The following is a 27,601-nucleotide window of genomic DNA, read 5'->3' as shown; positions in this document are numbered from 1 at the left end:
AACTCTAATCGTCTACAAAGACCCTATGTGCATTGATAACATTAGGCTAGAACAGAGAAGAAAGAAACAACCTCCAAGTTCCATGAGGGAAGTGTATGGTTCTTCCTTCTTTGCAGCAGTCAGGCATAATTTTAAAGCTTGCCATCTCAGCAATAAAAGCTAGACGGGTAAGACATGACTATATAAATGAATCTCAAAATGTTATGCTGACGAGAGGAAGCCAGACACTAACGAGTACACACTGTGTGATTCCATTTATATGAAATGCTAGACCAGGCAAAACTAATCTACATGGGGAAAAAATCAGGATGGTGGTTGTCTGGGGTAGAGGCACGAGGGAATTTTCTGGGGAGTTGGAAATGTTCTATGCTTTGATACGGGTTTGGGTAACAAGCATATGCAGTTGTCAAAACTCTGCAAATGCACACTTAAGATTTATGCATTTCATTGTGAAATTTTACATCAAAAGAAAATACTGCAAATAAATATCACTAATGATATTTGTTAATAACATGTATGCTAAAATATTTACAAGGAAGTGTACTGATATTGGCAATTTACTCTGAAATGTATAAAGAAATAAAATGGGTTGATGGATGGATAGATGGAAAGATAACGTGATAAAGCAGGTATAATAAAATGTTAATTATAGAGTCCAGAAGATAGATATATGTGTGTTCACTGTACAATTCTTTCAACTTTCCTGTATGTTTGAAATTTGTCATAATAAAATGTTCAGGGAGCAGTGGGAGAAAGTTAGGCATACAGAGGGTGGGAAAGGTAAGCTAATTGCTAGAAACAGCATTGAAGTTACTGTATCCGCTATGGTTTAAGGCAGCTGTGAGTTGCTCAGACAAAAGGAAAAAAGAAAGATCACAAAGTTGGGCATAATAGTAGTAATTTATTGGGTCCCTACTATACATCACAGTGTATATTAGACAGTCACATGTTATCTGATTTACAATCACAATCCCTCTGCAAGTTAAACATATCACCACTTTATAGATTAGCAGACTAAAACTCAGAATGGTATAATAACTTAGCTGTGTTCACACAGGCTGGAATTTGAAACTGATTCTGCCAGCCTCAAAACTCCAATGCTACATAGGAAAAAACACCATGAGCCCAGCACTTCTTCCCTCTTAGTAAGGTCAAGACCTTGCCAAGAGCACAGGCATGGCATGGCAGCCACTTCTACCCAGCAACACCACCTGTCCCACAGTGGGCTGCAACCCTCCTGGTCACAGCAAGGACAGCTGCAGTGAATCCTGGTCACTTCATTTTCCCAATAGCCCTCGTGAGTCTCCTACACTCAGCCCTCTCCCCTCTGCTCTTTTCACCGCAAGAACCTACCCACCAGAGGTTTAGCTGTCACCTCTATGCACACATCCTTGGTCACAAATATTGCAAAGTGGTTCATTCAGCACCACCGAACAGTTTTCAAGCCCATCAACCTTCTTGGTCTACAGAGGCTAGAAAACTAAACGCTCTCTTCACTGACTCCCTTGCAGCTAGATTCTTTCAAGCAGACACATCCACGCAAGATTTCAAAGGCAGAGGGGAACGACAGGAGGCAGTAGCCATATGCTGGGAGGTCAGAACTTCTGGCAAGACAGTCGTCCATGTGTTTGATTCCTTGGAGCAGCTGTGGCAGAGGTTTTAGTGTTCTGCCTCTAGTGTCACAGGTACTGGGGTAGAGATGTAAGTAAGTTAGAACAATGTTACAGTTGGAAATCGGTTGGAGACAAGTTGTGTTATTGCTGAATACATAGCATGGAAGCTTTGTTCTCCCAGAAATACTGCAAAATTCTCTCTAATAAATCCCTGCTGCTTAGAAGGAATCTACTGTCTGCAACTAAGAGCCTAAATAGCATGCCTTCTAAACTGCTCTGAGCCTGCCTCCTAAGTTATGAGCCTACATAACTGCCTGCCAGACAGTAAAACTCCCTAGTACAGGACATAAGCTTCCCCCCCTTCCATGTTGGAGGGAGGGGAGGGGAAGACAAGAGGAGTAGAGAGAACATATTGCAGTCCATCAGCTTCTATCAATATATACACAGTCTCTCAGAAAAGCAAACCTAGAACAGCCTTTTAAATGTCCCAGTTAACAGAGACAAGAGAGCACATAAAAATGAGGGCCTTTTGAGTGGGATTTGGAATAAAGCAGCTCAATCTGGGAGGCCACTTCATGTCAGAATGATCTCATTCAAAAGCCATGTTGGCATGGCGGTCTGGGGACAGCCTAATGATGTACAAAGGCATGACTTTTTTTTTTTTCAATGATCACAACTTACCCAGAGAAATAAATATTTTTGTTCCCTCCAAAGAAATACCCTCAGAAGCTCCTGGCTTATTGTTATTACCCTCAACCTTTAGCTCAATCCAACTACTCTGAGCATGGTTATGAGATCCAGAAACAGCTGAAAGCAACTCAGAGCCATGGGCAGTGGCCAAGGTGATGCAGTTGCGCTGGCTAATACCATTTTTAGTCAAAAATGAGGTAAGACTACAAAGCAGGCAGACTTCTTTTCTGCTGCAGCTTGTAACTTATTCTGAAGGCAATTCCCAAAAAGGAGCTTCAAAACAATTTCAGCAATGGTTGCACTGTTGTAAAAAAGAATCTTGCTGTTCCTGGATAGACATATTTGGAAATTCCTGTTTAGAAAAATACATCTTTAGAGTCGCATCATATAGAGTGAGACTGAAGTGTGGTCATTTATTTCTTGATTTATTGTGTGCGCACCAACTAAAAAGGAAGAAAAAATTAAAAATCTGCTACGGTCCAGTCTTTGTAGCCGTTGGCAGGGGTGCAGGAACTCTCACGCCATCACAAAACCCTGGGGACCACAAACTTAACTCAGAGCTAAAGCGTGACTTTGGCACTGAATAGCCAACGACTCGATTTACTTTAGCCAAGGCCTGATTTCTCCCAATAGTTAATCCTCTGGACATTGCTGTTTTGCAGGGCTTATATAAAGAGTGAATTAGAACTTTCATTGAAAAAGTCAAAAACACAGAAAATGACAGTGCTCCTCACAAATCAGCCCTTAAAAATATCTTCCCTGCCGAATCTAGTTTACAATTTTTAGGCTTCCCTAGATCCCCATGTACTAACAACTGTCAGATATGGGGGTGCATTATGCTCTTGAGTAACACCAACTGATAGGTACACATTGGGACTTTGCAAAAGTATATATACAAAAGGACAGGACTCAAAAGAAATGCACAAAAATGAAAACACAGTTGTATTAAGAGTGGTGGGATTAGGGGCCGTTTCTTCCCTAAAAGAAGTCTTTATTTTTGTTATATCAACTGAAAAGTTATTGAAAAATAATACAAAAGCATCTTCCCCACCACAGATACTAAATCTCACCTGAGAAGTTTATGTTCTGGGTACCGGATTCTTCTCTCCATCACCCACAGAAGCCAAGCCACCACTTGTTTTTGTAAATAAAGTTTTATTGGAACACAACCATGCCTATTGGTTGACATCCTGTCTACGGCTGCTTTCCTGCTACAAGAGCAGAGTTGAAATTATGTACTATCTGGCCCTTTACAGAAAATGTTTGTTGACCCCTGTACTAAACCAAAGGGTAAGACCCACTACAGTACATGGAGAGCTCATTAACGCACCATGGGACAAGTCCCCCAAAGGTCAAATAGCACCTCTAGAGGGCCAGGATCCTAAAAGACACTTTTAGTAATTGTGGTCCAAAATAGCAGCTCCTCAAGTGTGGAGGAGTGTGCAAGGAAAACAAAGAAGCTACACTGGCCCACAAGCCAAGGTCCAGGCTAGAACGGCTCCCAAGCAACTGAAGAACGCTCTGTCCTAAAGAACTGCTAGGAAATATCAGCCCACAGAGAATAGTCTCAAATTATTAATGCAGTCTAATCAAACTTAGCTAGTAACTTCTCGAATTTAGAAGCACATCTTCTATTTCGGCAGCACCATAAACGGTGTGCTCTCTACTGACAGATTGGAAGCAGTCCTAGAGGCTGGTTCTTTATTCATAATCTGGAAAATAAAATAAAAGCAACTGTGGCTACTGAAAGGTATTATTAAACTGAGTTCTCTTGGCTATACATTAGAGGAAATTAGCATGAGACTCAGAGATAAGATATCCCAAAGATGATTTTTTTAATACCCCAGGAGCACAGGGTTCGAGAAAAGCTCTCTGCACATTTCGAATTTTTTCTCCATCACTCAAAACAGCTAATAAACCAGAACATCAAATGAGTCTCAGAGCATCAGCCAGATAAGGAGACGCCAGCGGGTATTCTTTGCTGCATAACAAAAGCACACAGCAGAGAGACCATATTTAGCATCACTTTTCTGGAATTAAATGTCATCTCTTTTGGGGTTGTTTGCTCACCTGTGAAACGAGGATTGGGCAACTTCATCTGAGGGCCTTCAGGGCCCCAGAATAATGCTCTGTGAAGGCAAATGTCAGCTTCCCCTTGCCTTTTACTGTTAAGCAATTTTTTTTTTTTTATTTTGGAAAATGCTTCCAGTAAAAGGATATAGGTAAAATGTTAGGATTACTCCTGAGTTGTGACATGTGGTGACAGGGCTACTTAAAATCAGCTTCTCTCAGATGCAGAGAATGAAAGTTGCCTATCACTTAAGAAAAATAAACTCTCCCTCCTGAGGTCTGATGTTTTCTACCGTGAAACCGTTCTTTCAAACTCCCCAGGACAGAGAGGACCATCTTAGCACTGTGCTGAATGTGTAAGAAATTACATACAAAAAAGCTTCCATGAGCAATAAACAGCTCAAGATCCAGGGATCCCCCAAATAGGGAGCCTCAGAGGTCCCTTCCTGAACTTGTTTCTGGGCTTATCAGCCCCTTAACTAAAAGCACCTCCCTGTAGCCCAAGACGCCAGAGGTACCACATAAAATAAGGCTTTAGCACCAGCCACCCTCAGTCGGTCATTCAGACTCTCAGCTACACTCAACACGTTCAATAACATGATGCAAAATTAAACAAATCAGAACCCTACATTCAATTCACATTCAAGATAACAAGAGCATTTGCATCAATTAGGATTATAAACAGACTATGGAAATGAAATACAATAGGGGAAACCAGTTTAAATATTTGGTTGTCTGGCCAAATTCCTTACTCAAATCCAATTGACCTAAATGAGAAAGCAAGGTTAAAATGGACACCATAAGGTTGCAAATTAGTTTACGGAAAGCAGGCCCTCCCCAGCTTACAACTATCCACCTCCAGGGAAGAACAGGAGTTCCTCTCGCACCTCCCTCCCTCTCGCCTTTCCCCAGCTCAGAAACCAAAGAGCATCTCTGAACCTTCCCGACTTTGAAACCACCACTTGAGACACTGTGTGACCCATTTCTCCCTCAAGGGCATCAGCCACCTGTCCTCGTGTTGTACCCCCCCTTGTGTTGGTCAACACCTGGCAGAGAATTACCCGCTCTCTTTCTTTCACACAAGCCACCCTCTTTAATCCTTATTCCACATTTCAAAAGGAAAACACATTCCAAGATCCAAAAAGTTCACCCACAAAGAGTGAGAACACAACCTGCTTGGACACGAAAGCCATCTGAAAATTGGTTTACCCCCTTCGTAGTTCATAAACACCCCGAGGCACCTCCCCCTGTGAATGTTGAATCAAGAAGCCAGAGATTTGTTTTCTTTATTTGCCAGAGCCGTTTGACAGTCTTCATGTGGAACTCACCCCAAAAAGAATACTTTTAAGCAAGACTACAATAAACCAAGTTCAGACGCTGTGCAAATCTACTCAGTGGCTCAACCATCAAACACTGAGCAAACACAAACCCCGTGGCTGCCTTCCTGCCACAAGAGTGTCATGAGCCACCAAACAAGACGGCGTGGGATGACCTAAGTGCCCGGGATCTGCACTGGCCAAGGAGCCGGGAGAGGTTTCTGGAGAAAAGTGACCTCTGAGAGCTGGGAAGGCTGGCATCTCTGAATTTTATTTTAGCAGGCATATGCTATTTTAATAGTTTAAAATATAACAAAAGAGCCTGGGGGGGGTGGACTGGGGAGTATATGGGAACTCTGTAGTTCTGCTCAATTTTGCTATAAGCCTAAAACTGCTCTAAAAAATAGTCTATTTTTAAAAAGGAGAGAGAGAGACAATACTAATAATTTGAGGTCAGGGACTGGGCAGTTACTGATGTCTTTTGTTTTCTCTTTAGCCTTTTCTGAATTTCCCAAGTTTTCTATAAGGAACATGAAATAATACCTTTATAACTAGAAAAAATAAGTCATTAAGACAGAATAACCAAAAGGGGGGAGGGGCAGGGGAAACGGTATTTGTATCAAAAGAAAAAGACACAAAAGTCATCACAGTATACACTGAAAACAGGTACATCTGTCTGTTAATTATCCCACCGTAAAGTTAATTTTTAAAAAGTTTTTAAGAAGCCTTAGAACTCTTATATTTCATTTTAAATACTATATATTATAGTATATAAGTTATACTCTTTAGGGAAAGTTAATTTGCATGAACTAGCAGTAAATGTTCCTGTTAAATTTCTAAGTGTTCCCTTTCAAGATAATTAATTAAATTTAAGTAAGAATTCTCTAATTTTGGTGCACTAATTTTAGTTTTGGGGTGCAGCAGCCTACTATTACTAAAGGTAACAATTATAATTCTGTGGAACAAATGGTTTGCTAAGCACATAATAATAACAAGTGGTTGTTTAATGGGTACAGAGTTTCAGATTGGCAGGATAGAGTTCTGGAGACCATGGTGATGGTTTCTCTACCTAAGCACTTTTTGGAGGAGATTTCATACTTTTTAAATGGAAACCAACCCAGGAGAAAGGCTCTGCCGGATCCCTCAGGGTGCCTTTACCAGCAAGAAATCTAAAATTAGCACTTCAATCTCTTCCATTATACTAATTGTAATGCAAGGTCCCCGGGACAAAAGTTTTCCATTTGATGACTGTCACAAAGTCCACAAGGGGCTGTGTGGGGAAGTCCCCCCAAATCTGCCCATGCCCACTTGTGCAATGGAAAAATCTATGCCAAAATCACCACTGCACTCATTTCATTCATTCAAATACTTATTGAGCGCCTACTATGTGCCAGGTACTCTGCCAGAACTTAGGTCTGACACCTGCTCTCCCCAATCTTGCCATATAATGACGTGCTTTCGGCCAAACTAATTCACTTCTTTTGCAATTTCAAACAACATTACAGGACATGGCAACTTGCGTTTCTCAAAGGAGCCGTGTGTTTTCTCGTTTGCTTTTTAATTTTTTTCCTTTGTACTTTGAAATGATTCAAATTTACAGAAGAGTTGCAAGAATATTACAAAGAACCCCTGTATATCCCTTCACCCAGATTCCACAATTACTGATGCTTTGGCACACCTGCTCTATCACGGCTCTTGCTCTCTCTCCCTTCTCCTCCTCTTCCTTCCTTTCTCCCCTCCCCTCCATGCACATCCAGGCAGCTCCCTCCTGCTCCCCTTCCCACTCCCTCTCCCCTTATATAAAGTTTTTCTGGAATCATTTGTGAGTGAGTGGTAGACATCTCCTTTTATCCCTAAATACTTCATTATCTATTTTCCAAGAATAAGGACATACTCTTATAGAACCACAGCACAATTATCAATTTCTGGCAGTTTAACATTGATTCAGTAGTATTACCTAATATACAGTCCATAGGCAAAAGTTGCCAACTGTCCAAATGAGGGGAGCAGGGGTGGTGTCGGGGTTTACAATACTGAGTAGAAGGCTCCCTCCTCACCCACCCAATGGACTGACAGCACCCGAGGAGGCCTCCCTAGCTCACTCCCTGCTTCCCACACCTCCTTTCCCAAAGGGCTCCAGGCAGAAGGGAGGTCTCATTATTTTCAAATTCCTTCCTATATTATTTAATGAAGCTCTCTGGCAGGAACAACTGCCTCACATTTAACCTGACTTCTCCATGATATGACTTAGTCCTATTTCCTTTTGTTCCAGGCACTGAAAATCTCTGGATAAGAATATTTTCTTATAATAAAGTTCAGTAGCATCCCCTTCCACCCCCTCACAATCAGAAATAGTTCAAATCCCAGTAGCCTTTCTGCCCAGCACCTCTCCCAGCATCTTCAATTTAAAGTAATATTTCTCAACCTTTTTATCATTATCACTCCCCTAAGGGGCCTTTTTAGACAATTTTTTCCCTACGTAACCCCCCCCCCAATGAAATTAATAAAAGAGATAAGACTATATCCATTAATGTATTGTACCTATATCTGTGCTTTATACATAAAAAGAGTAAGATATTTTCACCACCACTACCTAGGAACCAATTTTTTTAGTGCCATTTTAGAATGCGTGGTCTAAGGTCATCCACTCACCTAGGGTGGGAAGAGGAGGAGAGACAGCAAGGTGTGACCTGCTTGCAAAGGAGACCAGACCCCAGTTCAGCCCATGACCCTCAGCTGGGTGAGGTCCGACTGAAGACCCAAAGCCTCTGACGGGCCCTTCTTCTACAGACGTGGTTTAGGGTCCACCCTGTTCCCCACAATAGGCTCAAAATATTATGGAAGATTTTGCTGATCCAAACCTAGAGTGGAAGTCTTAAGGGATACAGGTAAACCTCTCTCTTAAAAAGGGGGTGGATGAGCCTGCACTGTCTGATGTCCTTCCACAGATGTCTCTCCAACAACTCAGTATACTCAGCACTCTTAACGGGTAAGCAGAGGTCTCAGAACCTCTCCGATGGCCCTTCATCTACTCATTAGAATCCACACATATTTCTTTATATCAATCTTCACTTGATGAGGTAACCAACATATTTACATTGTCTGAATTAGAGTCAGCTAAGTTGTCTGAAAAAGCATCTCCAAGTAGCTGTAAAGCTGGTTTTCAGGTACCTAAAATCACGGCAGGTCCAAGGTAATCAGGGAGAGTACCTCATAAAATGAAATTAACAACACTGTATCCTAGAATATTTGAGTGTTTTCAAAACACATGAACAAATATCAAGTTGTTGTGCCTTCATGCAGGTGATATTCAGGAAAATTAAATATAAAAATAAGGCAGTCTGTGAAAGAACACAAATTCAGGGGAAAATTTGAATACATATGACATATTATGAGCAGGGGTTGTGCTTTCCTTCTAGACCACAGCTCCAAAATTATAAAATAAACATTTTAAAAATGCATCAGGACATAGAAGAACAAAACATCATCAATGAACTAGATCTAATTGACACGTACAGAACAATTCTCCCAATGACAACAGAATATATATTCTTTTCAAGTATCCAGGAAACGTTCATCAAGACAGAACATCTCCAAGGTCATAAAACAAACCATAACAAAATTAAAAGAACTGAAATAATAAAAGTATGTTCTCTGACCATAATGAAATTAAACTAGAAATGAGTAACAGAAAAATAATAGGAAAATCTTCCAACACCTGGAAATTAACACACTTCTAAATAATTCATGAGTCAAACAGAAGGACTCAAGGGAAATTAACCTGAACTAAAATGAAAACACAGCATATCAAAATTTGTGAGGGCAACTAAAGCAGTGCTTAGAGGGAAATTTATAGCATTAAATGTTTATCTTAGAAAAGAAGAAATAATTAAAAATTTAAGCTTCCACCTTAAGAAACTCGGAAAAGAAGAAACTAAACACAAAAAGCAGAAGGAAAGAGGACCAGCCCAGGTGGCCTAGTGGTTAAGTTCGGTGCTTCAGTGGCCTGGGGTTTGGCTCCTGGGTGTGGACCTACACCGCTCTGTTAGCAGCAATGCTGTGCTGGTGGTCCACATACTAAAAAGTAGAGGAAGACTGGCACAGATGTTAGCTCAGGGAGAATCATTCTCAGCAAAAAAAAAAAAAAAAAAGGAGGAAAGAATAAAAAAGATTAGAGCAGAAATCAATTACATTGAAAACAGAAAAACTAAATAAAGACCATCAATGCTACAAAAAGCTGGTTCTTAGTAAGATCAATAAATTGATAAACCTCTAGCAAGAGACAAAGACAAAAAGGGAAAAGACACAAATTACCAATATCAGGACAAGGAAAGAGAGAATATCACTACAGGCCTCAAAGATATTAAAAAGATGATAAGGGAATACTACAAGTAACTCTACATATCCTAGAAATGCGACAACTTACAAGAAATGGACCAATATCCTCAAAAAGTGTGAACTACCAAAACACACTCAAGATGAAATAATCTGAATAGCTTTATAAACTATTAAAGAAATTGACTTTGTAGTTAAAAACCCTCCCAAAAAACAAATCTCCAGGCCAGATGGTTTCCCTGGTGATTTCTATCAAATATTTAAAGAAGAAATAACACCAACTCTACACAATTTCTTCCGGAAAATATAACAGGAAGGATACTTCCCAACTCATTTTAAGGTCAACATTACCATAATACCAAAAGCAGACAAAGACAGTGTAAGAAAACTACAAACCAGTATCTTTCATAAACATAGATGCAAAAACCTTTAACAAAATATTAGCAAACTGAATTCAGCAACATAAAAAAAGAATATATAACATAACCAAGAGAAGGTCATCCCAGGATAGCAAGGCGGTCTCAAAATTCAAAAATCAGTCAACGTTATCTACCACATTAATAGCTGAAAGCAGGGACCAATCAGGGGCCAGATAGTAAACATTTTAGTCTTTGTTGGCCACAAGGTCTCTGTCACAACTACTCAACTTTGCCATTGTAGATTGAAAACAGACATAGGCAATATGTAAACAAGGGGCATGGCTGGTTTTCAACAAGATTTTAGTATTTACAAAAACAGGTAGCAGATCCTTACATAATAAAAACACTCAACAAACTAGAAGGAAACTACCTCAACATAATAAAGGACATTTATGAAAAGTCCATAGCTAACAACATACTCAACAGTCAAAGACTGAAACCTTTTCCTCTAAGATCAGGAACAAGGCAAGGATGCCAACTCTCACCAATCCTGTTCAACAGAGTACTGGAAGTCCTAGCCAGAGCAATCAGGCAAGAAAAAATATATCAGGCATCCAAACTGGAAATAAAGAAGTAAAATTATCTCTGTTCATAAATGACATGATCATATGCACAGAAACCCCTGAAGATTCCACACAAAAAAACTGTTACAATAAACGAATTCAGCAAAGTTGCAGGATGTAAAACCAACACACAAAAATCAAGGATTTTTCTGTACACTAGAAATGAACAATCCGAAAAGGAAATCCAGAAAACAAGTCCATTTACAATAGCATCAAAAAGAATAAAATACTTAGAAATAAACCTAACCAAAGAGGTGAGACACTTGTACACTGAAAACTACAACACATTTCTGAAAGAAATTAAGGAAGGTACAAATAAATGGGAAGACGTCCCACGTGTCTATGGATTGGACGACTTAACATTGTTAAGATGTCCATACCACCCAAAGAGATCTACAGATTCAATACAACCCCTATGAAAATCCTAGTGGCATTTTTTGCAGAAATAGAGAATTCATCCTAAAATCCATACGGAATCTCAAAAGACCCTGAATAGCCAAAACAACTTTGAAAAGAAGAACAAAGTTGAAGAACTCACACGGAATTCCTGATTTCAAGACATACTACAAACCTACAGTAACCAAAACAGAATGATATTGGCATAGAAATAGACACAGAGATCAATTAAATAGAATAGAGAGCCCATATGGTATACGGTTGCGTATACGGTCAAATAATCCTTGACAAGGGTGCCAAAAACACGCAGTGGGAAAAGGAGAGTCTCTCTAACAAACGGTGCTGGGAAAACTGGAGGTCCACATGAGAAAGAATGAAGTTGGGCCCTGATCTGACACCACATACAAAAAATTAACTTAAAACAGTTTAAGTATCTAAACGTAAGACGTAAAACTATAAAACTCCTAGAAGAAAACATAGAAAAGCTTCATGACGTTGGACTTGGCAATGATTTCTTGGATAAGACACTAAAAGCACAGGCAACAAAAGCAAAAAAGACAAATGGAACTATGCTAAATTTGAAAACTTCTGTGTATCAAAGGACAGTCAACAGAGTGGAAAGGAAACCTATACAATGTGCTGAGAAAATATTTTTTTTAATCAGTGGTAAAAACACATTTCACTACACACATCACAGTGAGTTAAGCCATACTTCTGTGGCATAAATAACATGCTCTGTGAGATGATGTGAGACGAACCAAACTAACCTTGCACAACAAAACCCAGGACAAGAAAAATCCTTCCAGCTCTGAGTAGGAATGCAGAGCTCACACTGCTCCACTGTTATTTTATTTCTTAATATTCATAGTACTTACTTTGTGCCACGCACTGACCCTTGTGCTTTGCAAGTATTGATCCATTTGGTTTAATCCTCACAGCAGCCATACAAGGTAGGCATTCTCCCCCATTTTACAAATGAGGAAACTAAGGCACAGAGAGGGTAAGTAATGTGTCCAAGTCAGTGGTAGAGTCCAGTGTAGAAGCTTCCACCTCTGCTCACAGAAGAGGGCAAGACTCCTTGGCTGTCCTCAGGATACCGTCCCAGCAGGCAGTGACTAGACATGGCCGTGCCGGCCCAAACAGGAACGGAAGGGGGAGGAAAACCCCATCAAACCGGCAAACGTGGATGGCCTTCCGAACCCTCGAAAGCCGACGTTTTCCCTGTCTGCTCTTTGCTTTCTCTTACTGCAATTCAGAGCAGCCACGAGGAAAAGGTTATCAGGGTCAGGTTTATGAGTCCCTGCCAGCCCTTGCAGCTGTGGAACCAGAAAGCATCTGGTGCTTTCTAAGCAGCCCACCTGTAGTCACTGCCAAGAAGGAAATCCTGTGTGCCGACCCCTACCTACCCCACCTGGTCAGCGTGAAAACTCACACGCTGGGGCTCCATGAAGAGCACACATCTGATGGATCAGAGCACAAGGAAGGGACTAATGGGACCCTGGTTTTATAAAAACAAAGAGCAAAAATGCCTCATAAACGGTGAAAACGCTGACAGCACAGACAGCCCTACAAACCTTAGACTCCAAGAGGCAAGTAAATTCTGGTTCAAATACAGACATCAGCCAGCTTGACATTGAGGCAAATATCTGAACCAAACTCCAGCCCCAATTTCTTCATCTACACCTGTCAGCGCAAGGCCACCAAACCCACACAGAGGCTGCTCTTAGAAACTGGCCCATCATCACACAAAAATCCCCAAGACACATTCCCTTTACCCTCTTTATTCAACAAATGTTTTACAAGCAATTTTAAAACAAGCGTCACCATAATTCTAGATAACAGAATTACAGAATAGAGCTGTAGGTTTAAAAGTGCTTATAAATGATAACTCATTCTAATGTTCCTATGTTGGAGTAGTGGGGAACAAGCAATATGTTTCCCACTTCATCCCATTTACAAATGAAAAACAAAAAAACGGTTGACATTCATATAAATGAAACAACTAAACAGGGAACGGATAAAAACACAAATCTCCCAGGCCTTTGGCTTAATGGTCTTTTCATAAGCTGCAAATATGCCGGTTTTACCCAGTTTAATGGACAGTGGCTCACAGGCACTAACACATTCAATCAACTCCATCGGAGTTAATATCTGGAAGTGTCTCAGAATCATTTTTACCACACCTGGAGCAGCTTCCAAACCAGTCTGGGTGAAGCCTACAGAGGGATGTCGCAGGGGCCACTTTGGAAGACGAGAGTTAAGGCAAACTGGATAACTTTTATTAGAAAGATGCTACATTCAGCCAGGAAGTATACACTGCATGCCCCATGGCCTTTGTTTAAAACAGGGCAAACGAATTTTTGCTAACTTTTTAACATAATTTCCAATTTATTACAGAGAAGTTACAAGGCTAATACAAAAAACTATTTATTACTAAAGAATTACTAACATTTTGTCACAGTTGCTTTATCATTTTCTCTCCTCTCTATATACATACATTTTTTTCTGAACCGTTTGAGAGTAAGTTGCCAACATAATGCCCCCTTACCCCTAAATACCTCTGTGTACGAACATTAAAATCAAATAATTAGCATGGATACAGCACTATTATCTGAAGACCTTAAAATTTTCCAAGCGTCATAATAATGGGATTTATAGGGAAAGAAGATATCAGATCACAAGTTATATTTAGTTGTCACAAAAAGTATATTTTGTATGTAACATTACAAAGGAATTTACAGTTTCAAACTTAGAGCAAAAATAAAGAAGGAGGGGCTGGCCCCGTGGCCGAGCGGTTAAGTTCGCGCGCTCTGCTGCAGGCAGCCCAGTGTTTCGTTGGTTCGAATCCTGGGCGCGGACATGACTCTGCTCATCAAACCACGCTGAGGCAGCGTCCCACATGCCACAACTAGAAGGACCCACAACAAAGAATATACAACTATGTACTGGGGGGCTTTGGGGAGAAAAAGGAAAAATAAAATCTTTAAAAAAAAAAAAAACTCATTTCTTTAAAAAAAATAAATAAATAAAAAAATAAAGAAGGAAACAAAACAAAAAACACAAAATACTAATAACTGCTACAATGCTGGACAGGAAAAGGAAGCAATCCTTTAGGTAAACAGAAATTCAGACAACCCCAAGACTTGAATAACTACAATTCAGTCTCTTCCAAGTTAGGTCACGCTTTGCTTTTGTTCAAAAAAAACTACTTCATCCAGACTTAAACTGGATGTCACAGACACAAGTTTAGTCCTCCTTCCTTGAGACAAAGATTTCTGAAGCATCTTTATGTCTACCCCATAAAAATGACCTATCGTGTTGTTCAACATGAGAAAAAACTGGAGTTTCGGCTTTGAATACTATTCTCCTGAGTTTTAGCTGACTCCAAAGGAATCATGAAAACTGATGTTTGACAGAAAAATTTCAGTTACAGGCAACTGCAAATTAACTAAGTGACCGTAAGAGCGTTACAAGGCACTTTGGGCCAATGTATCAACTACAGACTTCTCATAAAAAGAAAAAGGCGCACATTTGCCAGGCTAATAAAAATTACCACAAAGAATTTTGCTAGTATGAAGAGTGACATAAACATGAAAAGCTATATAACAAACGTGCCACAATGTTCCCTGAACAGCACTGAACAGCACAAACTGGCTTCTGCCCTGTTCAACTTTTTAGGGACCCATCCACTAAGTGAGTCAGTTGGAAGAGATGCACACAGAAAAGTGCTATGCCGTGCAGTTAGCCAAGGGGGTCGGGAGGCCCATTTTTAAGGTATTAGTAATAGGGTGGAACTCAGATACACAAGAATCCCCAAAGCGAAATGCATTCAAAATACGTGACCCCATTTCAGCCAAAGTCCACGCCCTGAGCTTACTGAATCGGGAGGCCTCCACGTCCATCAAGATCCATCTGTCAGTGCTCAGAAAGAGTCACAGGGCCAAAGAGCCCCCTCACCCAGCCCTAAAAGCCCACATGAAGAAAGGACAGTACAGGCAAGGAAGTCATTACCAGGGACCAGTCCACAGGCAGCGAGGGGCAAGGCTGTGAAAGCTCTAACACACAACCCTGAAAGAGTCACGGCTTCTGACCAGGAGAAAACCACGAGACAGCCACCACTCACAGAAAGAGGTTCTGACCATGGGAGGATTACAAAATCACTAATTAAAACATGGCGGGGAGGGGAGGGTCCTTTCTTTGGGAAGCCTGTACCTAGAGAGAGAGAGAGAGAGACAGAGAGAGGGATAAAACAGAATAATGACTATCTTGCAGTGATGAGCAGGTCCTGGCTTACCCTGAGGCAAAGGCCTCAGTGATCTCATCTATAAAATGAGGGAGCAGATCTCTAAGTTCTTTCCAAAGTAGTGGGAAGAAAACATGTTTTGGAGTCAGACAGATCCTGGCTCCACAACTTATTAATTGTGCAACTTATGTCCCTCTATGCCTCAGCTTCTTCATCTGTAAAATCGAGTTCCACCTGCATCAGTTAGGGTTCGATTTGGCTGTGAATAGCGGCTTTAAAAAGAGGCTTATTCTCCTCATGATGGAAAATTCCAGAGGTTGGTAGCCTAGGATTTGTGAGGTAGCTCTGATCAACAAAGTCCTCAAAGGCCAGGTTTCTTCTGTCTTGATGGTCTTCATCTTGGTTGCCTCAAGGCTCAAGACAGCTGCTGGACTTCCAGCCATCAGGTCTGTATTCCAGTTTCGGCCATCTGTCTGTATTCCAAGAGGAAAGGAGAATGAAGGAAGGATAAAAAGAAGGTTCCAGGAAACTACCATGTGACCACTCTGCTTATATTGAGAATATAATCACACGGCCATCTCTAGCTACAAGTAGGAGGAAAGGGACAAATATAGTTTTATCTAGAACAACCCTGTATCCAGCTAAAAAGTAGGGTCCTATGACGACAGAAGAAGAGGAGAGCGAATAGATCCGCCACACTCCCCATCTCATTTTAAGGATTAAATTGGATAATATATGTAAAGTGTCTGATGCTTCCTGGGCCCGCAAAAGTATTCCTTCCCCTTCTGGTAACACTGACATCTTATGATCTGTGGTCTCGGCAGCTTAAGAGGTCCTTCACAAAGCAGGGTTTGACAGCCTGGCCTGCCTTTTGCAGTCTCGTCTCTGGCCACACTCCACACACAACCTGCATTCCAGCTGTTCCAAACCTCTGCTCCTTCCATGCCTCTAAAGCTTTGTACTCACAGAGCCTGCTCCAAGGGAAGCGTGCCCCAGCTCTCTTCTGCACAGCGAACTTCTCTCCAACATCCTAGCTCTTCCCGGCCTGCCACCTGCCACTTCTCCCCTTTCTCCCCAGGGAGGACGCGCTCACACTCCCCAGCACTTCCTCTACCGTAGCACTCACTTCCCCGGCTCCTAACAGCACCTTGCACCTAGTAAGGGCTTTCTACGTGCCAGTCAAAGCCCTTCGCACCCATCTTCTCTATTGGTCCCAACAACCCTAGGACACAGACAGTATATTACTCCCATCTTACAGATAAAGAAATGGAGGTACTGGGGCCAGCCCGGTGGCACAGCAGTTAAGCATTCACCTTCCGCTTTGACAGGCTGGCGTTCACAGGTTCAGACTCTGGGTGTGGACCTACACACTGCTTGTCAAGCCATGCTGTGGCAGGCATCCCACATATAAAGTAGAGGAAGATGGGCACGAATGTTAGCTCAGGGCCAGCCTTCCTCAGCAAAAAGAGAGGGACTGGCAGCAGATGTTAGCTCAGGGCTAATCTTCCTCAAAAAGATAAAAAAGAAACTGCGGTACAGAGAGGTTACATAGTTTGTCCAAGGTCACACAGGTAGTAAACAGCAGAGCCAGGATTCAAGCACAGGCAGCTGGACCACAGAATCTGTACTCTCAGTCACTACATGAGGCTGCCCTGACTACCTGATGAAGGCGTCTGAGTGTCGTTTTAGATCAGGGATGGTCAAACTACACCCCACAGGCGAAATCCAGCCCACCATCTGCTTTCGAACATAAAGTTTTGTTGGAACACAGACACGCCCACTTGTTTACAGTGGGAGAGTTGAGCAGTTGCCATGGAGACTATATGGCCCACAAAAGCCTAAAACACTATCTGGCCCTTTAGGGAAAAAGTTTGCCGCCCCTGTTTTCGACAGTCCCCTCCTTCAGGCACGGCCTGTGCTTTCTTCTGTGTCTCCCACATCTCGCACGGCATTCAGCAAATACACAAAACGTGCTCGCCATACATGCGGGTCTGAACACTTCACCAGGCCTAATTACACACAAAGAGGAGTGTGTCTGCGCGCTGATGCTGCCAGCCTGCTCAGGACTTGGAAAGTTCCCACTTCTGTCCAGACTCTAGTTAACAACCAAGAGGCCCAGCAACACTGTCGTGTGGTTTTCCCAGCATCGTTAGCAGCCCACCACGGGTCTGATGGAACCACTACTGCAGAGACCAGCCGAGGGTCATTTGTATCTGTCACCTAATCCACTCAACTCCCGCAAACAAGGGGCTCAGGCAGAGCCCCCAGGTCCACCCCACGTAAAGGGAGAACCTGATTCCACTACTCCCTAGGCAGGTTCCCGTCTCACACACCAGCCTCCTCTCCAGCTCACTGGTCACGTGACCAGCACTGTCAATAAACATTAACACATCCTGGAAAAGTTATTAAAAACGGATGTTGGTCGCCCTTCAACTTGTTATATTTCCATCAAAATATTTATAGAAAGGGAACAAACCACACAAAAACATAAACAGTCTTCTAAAAACGACAGCACAACGTGAAAAAGTTATTCCCGGCTCAAATGCCTTCTCTGACCTTCAAAGAACAGGCTTGCAACAAGACTGTGGATAATGTTTCCTAATTGTGACTTTATTGTTGATATCATTGCACGGGGCACAGATAAAGCACTTTTCTTTCTGGGCTGTGACCATATTCCATCCAGTCTGAGAGATCAAAAGTGAAATTCTGGACGGTCTTCTTTTTAATTCTGTCTTGGCCTGGCCCCAAATCACGCAGGAGCCAGGCAGAGCCAGAACGGCCTCCCACATTTCCAGCACTGTCGCTTCAATCCTCGTTTCAGGACACCACGGCCCACGTCTCTTCTTTCTTCCCAGAGTTCTCAACCAACTGTCCACCGGAGCGGACTGAGGAACCACAGACTAAGCAGCAAATGCAGACAGTCAGCCACCATGACAATAACTGGTCACCTGGGTCCCCACGCAGAGGGGGATGGGCTAAGAAATACCTGCATATTTGCTAAGGCTGGGCCTACAAAGACCCCGACTTGCCCCCTATTGTTTTCACCAAGCTGCTGACTGGTCTGTCCAAAATACATCACAACATGGCCAGTAAACAAACTTCTGCTGAGGACCTACTATGCTCCAAGCCCTGTGCTGGGCCTGGCGCCGCACAACATCACTCCAAGGTTAGTATCATTTTACAGATGAGGAAACCAGGGCCCAAAGAGTAAAATGACTTGCCCAAGGCCTTCAGCCAAAAACAGAAGCCAAGCTGGACGACAACAAGGTCTAACGGACTTCACCAGCCTGTGCCCCTACAGACTGCCCCTCCCAGAAGCAACACGACTCATGTGAGAAGGCGGCAGTCCCCGCTTCCCCACAGCTCTCCAGGCAGAAATACCAGAGTTGGCCAGGATGGGGAGCGACCCTTTGGCTTCTGCACTGCTGGTGGGAGCGTGAAATGGTTCAGGCCCTCGGGAAAACACTGGGAGGTTCCACACGCACCCATTCTACGAGCCTGCAATTCCAATCCTGGGTATTTACCCAAGAGAGATGAAAACATCCGTGCACACAGAGACTTGTACACAAAGAGCCACTTTATTTGTAGCAGCCAAAAACTGGAAACAACCCAAATGTCCATCCAAAGGTGAAAGGATAAACAGACTGTGGTAGACCCACAGAATGTACGACTACTTCTCAACAACAGAAAGAAACAAATTATAAACTACTGCCAGGTGCAGCAACAAGGACACATCTCAGAACCTACACTGAGCTAAATAAACCAGATTCCAAAGGGATAGCCTATATGGTTCCATCTGTATGAAACCCAAGAACAGACAGAACTATTGCACCGTGATAAAAATCAGAAAAAGACTGCAGGGGAAGGGGAACTGACTGGAAAGAAGCACAAGGCAACTTCCGGGGGGCGGGGCGGGGGGACTGACACGTTCCATACCTTACGGAGCAGTGGTTACAGAGTGTAAACGATTGTCAAAACTCATCAAACAAATACATTTTATTGCATGTTAATTACACCTTTAAACAAAAGTCCTCAGGTTATGAGTCATTCTGATGATAAAATGGAACACAGGTGATTACCCGTATACTTCCAAAACTGATTGCTCAACAGTATTTAAAGAAACCCAAAGAAATTCCAACTTGCCCGTTAAAGGAAATTAGGTTTACTCACTGACATTAGAAACAATTTCCCTCATAATATTACCTACCTTACATTGCCCAAGGGGTCCGCCTAATAGACAGAGATGAATGACTCCACCAGCCCGCGCCAACAAGCCCCCTGACAGACACCCTATGGGGGAATGACTGTAAGGGACGGGGTGAGGGGGGAGCTGCTGCTTCTTGATCTGGGTGTGTTCTGTTCATGAAAATTCATTGAACTATGTACACTTAGGAATTGTGTAATTTCCTGAATGTACATTAGACCTGAAATTAACCCTAACAAACTCAGTTATTCAGAGATTACGTGAAAAGGCATGAGCAGCTTTTCTTTTTCTCAATAACTTTTTCAAACCGCAAAATGGATGCAAGTTCACCTTAGGAAAAAAAATAATGGAAAAAAAAAAAAGAGAGAGTGCCAGCCCTGATGGCGTAGTGGTTACAGTTCGGCACTGTCACAGCTTCCATGGCCCAGGTTTGCTTCCTGGTCTCAGAACCACACCACCCATCTGTCAGTAGCCATGCTGTGGCAGCAGCTCACAGAGAAGAACCAGAAGGACTTACAACTAGGATATACAAACATGCACTGGGGCTTTGGGGAGGAAAAAAAAGAGAGATGAGAAGAAAAGAAAAATCACCCATAATCCCACCAGCCAAGGAAAACCATGGTAACTATTTGCATAAATCTCCTCAAATATATGTACATTTTAAGGTGGGGGGATGGGGGGGCAGATCCCTCAGAGAGTAGTTAACACAAGGCAGGTGCTCAATGAATATTTTGAATCATATTATATACCATTTTGTAACCTAGGCAACCACCCCTTTATTATAATTATCAATGAAGCAATCTAGTACACCTAAAGGATTTGAGTGTGCAGACTCAGAACAATCTGGCAACCTAGACAGCAAGACGTGTGAATACTTCATAAGTACACGAGGGCAAGAAGATAAAACCCAGAGAAGTGATTCTCAACCCTGGTATCACCAATTCCTCTCAAATTATGGGAATACTCAAAGAATCATTCATTTTAATTCAGTGTGGTTTTAAAAGTTAATATACACCCCCAATGACTTTTCCTCAAAACCCTGGGAGATCATGGCTAGGGGCTTAACACTGCACATTCTCAAAGCATGTCATTAATGCAGATCAAGTCAAAAGCAAGCCCTGGATATTTGGTCACTAAAGGCCCACAGTGGATGGGCTGTGGTGGGCCCCAGGTCAGGGTGGGGACGTCACAAGAAAAGTCAGACTTCTTGACCCAGATGACATGGACTGATGGCTGCAGACAGCAGGGCAAATGATACACATACTAACTCAAAGACAAGGCTTGAGCAGGTAGAGATCCAAGAATTACAACAGTAGCTAGCACTGGCCAAAATAGAACTACACCCTGGTTTGTTTGCTTCTCTGTCATTCATTGGTTTTCTTAATCATTCACTATTTACTGAACCCTTATCATATGCCAGACCTTGTTCGAGGCACTGGGGATACAGCAGTGAACAAGACAGACAAATGTATTCTCTGTCCCCAGGGAGCTTCCATCTAGTGCGGAGACAAGAGTAAAAACATGGAGCACGTCTGATGATGTGAGAGTTACAGAGAAACAGAAAGCAGGGAAGGGAGCAGGGATTAGAGGCTGGAGGAAGGGAGTAAGTCACTTCCCGTAGACATGCAAACGTTTGATTCCAAGTGTTAAAATGATTCCTTCAGGGGCCAGCCTGGTGGCACAGTGGTTAACTGCACACGTTCCGCTTTGGTGGCCCAGGGTTCACCCGTGCGGATCTCGGGTGTGGACGTGGCACCGCTCGGCAAGCCATGCTGTGGTAGGTGTCCCACATATAAAGTAGAGGAAGATGGGCACAGATGTTAGCTCAGGGCCAGTCTTCCTCAGCAAAAAGAGGAGGACTGGCAGCAGTTAGCTCAGGGCTAATCTTCCTCAAAAAAAAAAAAAGATTCCTTCAAAATGAAGTCATCATCTCCTTCTCAAAGAACTCTGTGATAATGACGTTAATGGGGTTCCAGGGTAACCACAGCATTCAGAAAATAAACCAAGAATCTTATGGACCAGAAAAGGTCCAGTGAAGAAGGGACAAACCAAAGACCCAACAACAGCTTCCACTTCTGATCCTGCTGAGCACCATCCTCAGCCCCTTAGACATCAGCATCCTGAGTTAAGCCTCACACTGAACCACTGAGAAGGATAACAGCATGGTCACCATGTAGCAGGAAGGAAGACAGAAGCCCAGAGCAAGCAAGGAACTGGCCCAAGGCGACACATGTGCTGAACGCTGATGTCAGGATTTGGCTTAGAGTCCACACTATTTCTACTCTCCAAATAAATGTCCACTGGTGGCCTCAGGTTTTCTTTTGCCAACACTTGACTTCTTTAACCTATTGAAGATTTGCCTTTCAGTGTTTTACTGAGTTCTTACAACCCCACCAAACACCAAAAAAATGAATTGGAGGCTGGTTTCCTATTTGCAGTGTCGTCTTCTCTCCAAACAGAAAAACTGAATGGCAATGAAGAACCTCAAATATTCAAATATCACTTCCTAGATCCAATTAGAAATTATTTCCCCAAGCACCTGACATTACGAGCAACCTCAAAGGAGTTCCATCTTGGCTTAAGACCAAAATTAGCCTTACGGCAAATGAGAGTTACATAGCCAATTTCTCACTAGGTGTAGACATCTCAAACTGAACACAGCTCAAATGGAATTCTTGGTTGTCCCACATCCTACCCACCAACACTTTCCTCCCCTGTGACCCTCTTCTCCATAAAGGACACCTCCACCTCCCACCCTCTCAGTCCTACAAACTCAAGAGTCATCCTTGACCTCCCTCCTTCTCTCACCTCAACATGCCCAATCCATCCGCAATTTCTATCCTCCCCACTCCAACTCTGTCCCTTTTCTCCATTTCCCATGTCCCCCAAGTCCAAGCCCCCACCATCACTTGCCTGAACCACCATGACGGGCTGGCTCCTAATGGGTCTCTCTGTTTCCCAGTCTGGCCCCTTGAAAATTCCATCTCTGCATAGTAGCTAGAGTGAACTCTTTAAATCAGACCAGATGGTGTCACCTCCCTGTCTAAAATCCTTCTGGGCAACCAAAATATAGTCTTAAATTCTTCTCCCAGCCTAGACGGTACTGTGTGATCTGGCACTGGCCTGCTTCCCTAAGCTGTTGGGGTTCACTCTCCCCCTGCTTCACTCCATATGAAAGCAAAAAGACAGTGCACTAGATTAAAAGGCAAATAGGAGTAAAAAGACACTAGATCCACACAAAATTATTTCCGTAAGTACTTGCCTTTATTTCATCATCTTTTTTCTTTTTCTTTCTTTTCCTTTTTTTTTCTTGTGAGGAAGACTGGCCCTAATCTAACAACATCTGTTGCCAATCTTCCCCTTTTTGCTTGAGGGGGATAGTCCCCGAGCTAACATCTGTGCCAATCTTCCTCTATTTTGTATGTGGGACGCTGCCACAGCACGGCTTGAAGAGCAGTGTCGGCCTGCACCTGGGATCCAAATCCGCGAACCCCAGGCCGCCAAAGCAGAGAGCATGAACTTGACTACTATGCCACCAGGCTAGCCCTTCATCATTTTTAAAACATTTTTTTAATCTTCATAGCACCTGCCTCTTTTTGAAATTTTTTTGTTCATCATTTAGATGTATTTACTCTTTAACACCATCCTATAAATCTATATACCATGCTATTATATCTGAAATATTTTTTAATATCTATAATAATGAATTACAGAAATTCTTTAATGCATAGTTTCCCCATGCTCTGATTATTTCACACTCTCTCAGCCAATGAGTATGAGCCAAGTGTCCCAGACATATTCTAAGACGAGTATGACCCACAACGTGCAGTTTTGTCTCCTGTGACCTCTCTTTATGTCATTTATTTTGTATTCTGGCCCAAACTGCCTTCCTAAGGGCATAGTGATGGGACTGAGAGTGCTACAAATAAAATAAAGCAGGGTATGATACTGAATATTAAAATGTAAGCTTTACTGCAACTTGAGGAAATGTAAGAGGATACCAGAGTGAAAACTATTAGTGGGTGATTGGTGTTAAGACCCAGGAGCTGGTAAGGGGCATTATCAACAGCGTGGCAGCCTGAGAACACACACCAAGAACTTTGCGGCTAGAGATTTGTCACTACCTGTGAACAATTTGAAAAGAAATGCCAAAGAAACATGTCATGAGGCCGCAAAATGAAGGTAACTTCAATCAGGCAGCCCACCTATTGCAGCAAGGCATTCCCCTGGAGTGGGGAGGTGCGGGCAACGTCTACTTTTTAATTCTACTATTTCATGAGAAGATGCCCATGTGTTTTGTTCACTGGAGCAGCTTCAGCTCCTAGAACAATGCCTGGCACATAGTAGATCCTCAATAAAAGGCTCTGAAAAAGAATAAAATAAAATGGGGCTGGCCCAGTGGTGTAGCGGTTAAGTTCGCACATTCTGCTTTGGCGGCCCGGGGTTCACCAGTTCAGATCCCAGATGCTGACATGGCACCACTTGGCAAGCCATGCTGCGGTAGGCATCCCACAAATAAAGTAGATGAAGATGGGCATGGATGTTAGCTCAGGGCCAGTCTTCCTCAGCAAAAAGAGGAGGATTGGCAGCAGATGTTAGCTCAGGGCTGATCTTCCTCAAAATAAACATATAAATAAAAGGCTCTGAATAAATAAACGAACAAATGAATATATTTTCAAGGTTTCTATCTTTATTCTCTCTTCCTTTGCACTGATCCTGATCTCCCTTTTTAAGACCCCTTGAGAAGCGAGACGTGAGCAATCACAGAGCCATCATAAATCTTCTCCAGATCACTAATGGACCCTCAGCCACAGTTCAGAAAACACGGTTGTGGGAAACATAAACCCGACACAGAGATGTTAACCATTAGAAAGAGACAACGCTTTTGGAGTCAGCGGTAGACTTAAAAAATCCTGAGTCTACTGTGGTAAGAACAAACATCGGCAGGCAGCTCTAAACCACAGTAAACAAACTCAATAAAGATGAGAGCTCAGCAGTGTACACAGAACATTCCACCTGTGTAGCCTGCAATCATGTAGGTATTATCATGATTATTAATTTTGCCTCTTCTCAATCTGGCCTCCAACCTAGATACCCCAGTGGATTTAAAATTATACAAAAGCATGAGTTACTCCAATTCCTCCCAAATCCACTCCAAAGAACAAATCCTTTAATATACATGGCAGGTAAAAATCCCATCCCCAAGTAAAATAACTGTAATCCAGGGTAAAAGCTCTGCTGGCCTCAGAAGCTACTTGGAAAAAAAAGCATTAAAAGTGATTGCCCAACACACAAACCAAAAGCCGTCACCAACAAGGCACCTTGAGATGCCATTAACAAGACACAATTACCAAGAAGTGAAATCAGATTTAGTCATCTCACTTCTCTCTCGTCCTACACATTCTCTTCGTTTTCAGCTTTCAAGAACTGAAGGGGAAAAGGGAGAGGAAGAGCAGACACGGGGGCTATTCTGAGAAATAAAAAGATCCAAAAGTTTAAGTGTAACTTCCACTAACTAGTAGGACATCTCCAAGGAAACCCAGGCAACGCCGAGAGTGCTCTGTCTCTACTGTCAATATAGAAACAACTCGGTTTCCACACTTAGGAAGTCACCTTCCTCCTGGTTGAGTTTCATGTAAATAATTGCCTGATAGGTTTCAACTGGAAGTAATCTGAGCCTTTCCAAAGGATCTGCAGGGAGAGATGACCAAGTAATCTGTGTAACCAGCAGAGATAAGAGCTCCCAGGAAGTGATTCAGATTTCAGAGCATTCTGAAGAACCCCAAGTCCTAAGATCCAAGGGCTATTAAGAGCAGGACAAAAGATCTCATCAAGAGCCTCTCCCAAAAGCCCCATTCTCCTTGCGTGGACATTTGTACTTCCCTCTGGCTTGTTTCTGAAAAACAAAGTAAAAAAATGTAAACAGCAATGCCACACCTGCTCCTTCCAAGTCTTCCTCACTCTTCTCACTATCTAGTCCACATAGGACGCCTCCCCATGTGTGCTGAGTCCCTTCCCTTGACATCCCCATCCTTCCACGTGTCCATAACTAGGCTTCCCAACTGTGAGGGCAAAGTGAGCAGGGAACTTCAAACGGCACCAAACGGGGAAAAATAATAATGATGGTGATAATTTAAATAGCACACTGCCCATTTCGAAAGGGGAGGGTGTCTTTTTTTTTTTTAAACTAATCTTCCATTGCAAAGATTGGAGGTTCCAAGCCCCAAGTGGGCAGGGGGTAGCATGCGCACCGGAAGGTGCCGAAGATAAGTGGCAAGTTTTTGTTGGTGATGGTGTTTTTAAATGCCAAAGTTTTAAATGAACTATGTTATGGAGAGAATCGCCGTGGTGGGACCATTTCATCCAGGCATAAAGCACGCCCCCTCTGCCTCCCTTTCTCAGCCGTTCTTCAGGGTCGCGAGAAACCACTGGCAGGCAGGGCCCGGAGACCAGCGCGCTCCTTCTGCCACTCCAGTTCCTGCAGGTGCCAGCACAGAAGAAAACCAAGGCTCTCGCCTGCCTCCCCGCCACTGTGGTGCGGTCCTGGGGTAGGGTCACGGCGCGCCCCATCCTAGGCACCTCACCTGGAGAGGAGCAGGGACGCAGGAAGGGCACTCGTGAGGAGGCAGCACCGAGTTCGCTGGTGGCACAATCGCGCGCGCACACACTCACATACACACCGAGCGGCGCGCAGGGAGGGGCGCGCGGTGGCGCGGGCGGCGGGCGCGTTACCTGTTCTGCCAGCCCTGGAGGAGGTTGGTGTATTTGCTGAGCACGCCCTCGAGCGCCGGCTCCCTCCTGCGGCCGCCTCCCCCGGACGGGCTAGCGGCCACCGAGCCGGGGCTACTGCGGCTGCCCCCGCCGCCGAGCCCGGCTGCCGCCGACCGGCTGGAGACCCCCCGGCCCGCCAGGGAGCAGGAGGGCGAGGAGCCCGCCGAGGTGGCGCGGCTGCTGCTGCGGCTGCTGCTATTGCTGCCCCCACCGCCGTCTGCGCCCTGGGCCGCCCTCTCCATGGTCCGTGCGCGCCCGGGACGCGGGTACCCGCCGCGGTGGCGGCCCCGGCGCTGAGGCTCCTGGCGTGACGGCGGCGGCGGCGGCTGCTGCTACAGCTCCGGGCGCCCAGGCCGCGCGTGGCTGCTCCAAATCCCCGGGAAATGCCTGACTCATACAGGAGGAAGAGGAGGAGGAGGCGAAGGAGAGCTGGGAAGGAAGCCAAAGGGGCTGGATGCAGCTGCGGCCGCCCCTCCTCCCGCCGCGGCCCCGGCCCCGGCCCCTCCCTCCGCACTAGTTTCCCTGGCAAGTTCGGAGCGGGCGGCGGGTTCGACGAGCCCTCCTCGGGTTCCTCCTCCTCTTCTTTTGCGTCCTAACTCAGGGACTAGCTGGGGGCGCTCCCCGCCGCCGATGCGCAGGGTGGGCACGCCCTAAGTCCACACCCTGTTACCCCTCGCGTTCCTTCTGCCGCCCCCTCTCGGATCGGAAGGGGCAAAAGGCAATCTCTGCGCGTCACTCCCCAGCCCCAACCCACCTCCGGACCTGGAGGGAGGGGCGGCCCCACCCACCCAGGCCACCCGGATATGGACCCGCCCGGCCTAACGCTGGCACCCAGGCACGCTCCTTCTGTCTTCCGCACCAAGCCTGGGCCAGACACACGTACACCGGTAACCTGGAACTTAATCTCCCTGGCAGAGCAAAGTGACTGGGCAGGGAGGTCCTCCAGGTTTTCCGGTGTGTCCGGGAGGGGAAGGGGAGGAC

At 44.0% G+C, this 27,601-nt stretch overlaps 1 protein-coding gene across 2 annotated transcripts in view; it reads right to left on the bottom strand.

The window, feature by feature from the left end:
- The window catches only part of OSBPL10 (oxysterol binding protein like 10), a 285,409-nt gene extending 258,060 nt beyond the window's left edge, over nucleotides 1-27,349 (bottom strand). For both annotated transcript variants that reach the window (XM_070575904.1, XM_070575905.1), the window contains exon 1: nucleotides 26,582-27,349. In XM_070575904.1, coding sequence (XP_070432005.1) covers nucleotides 26,582-26,862 — 281 coding nt within the window. In that variant the 5' untranslated portion in view covers nucleotides 26,863-27,349. The remainder of the gene's footprint in view (nucleotides 1-26,581) is intronic.
- Nucleotides 27,350-27,601: the final 252 nt, after the last annotated feature.

The sequence above is a fragment of the Equus przewalskii genome, chromosome 15, assembly GCF_037783145.1.
Source record: "Equus przewalskii isolate Varuska chromosome 15, EquPr2, whole genome shotgun sequence".
Taxonomy (NCBI): domain Eukaryota; kingdom Metazoa; phylum Chordata; class Mammalia; order Perissodactyla; family Equidae; genus Equus; species Equus przewalskii.
The sequence above is the reverse complement of the archived record's forward strand: the minus strand, read 5'-3'. Positions and strand labels throughout refer to the sequence as shown.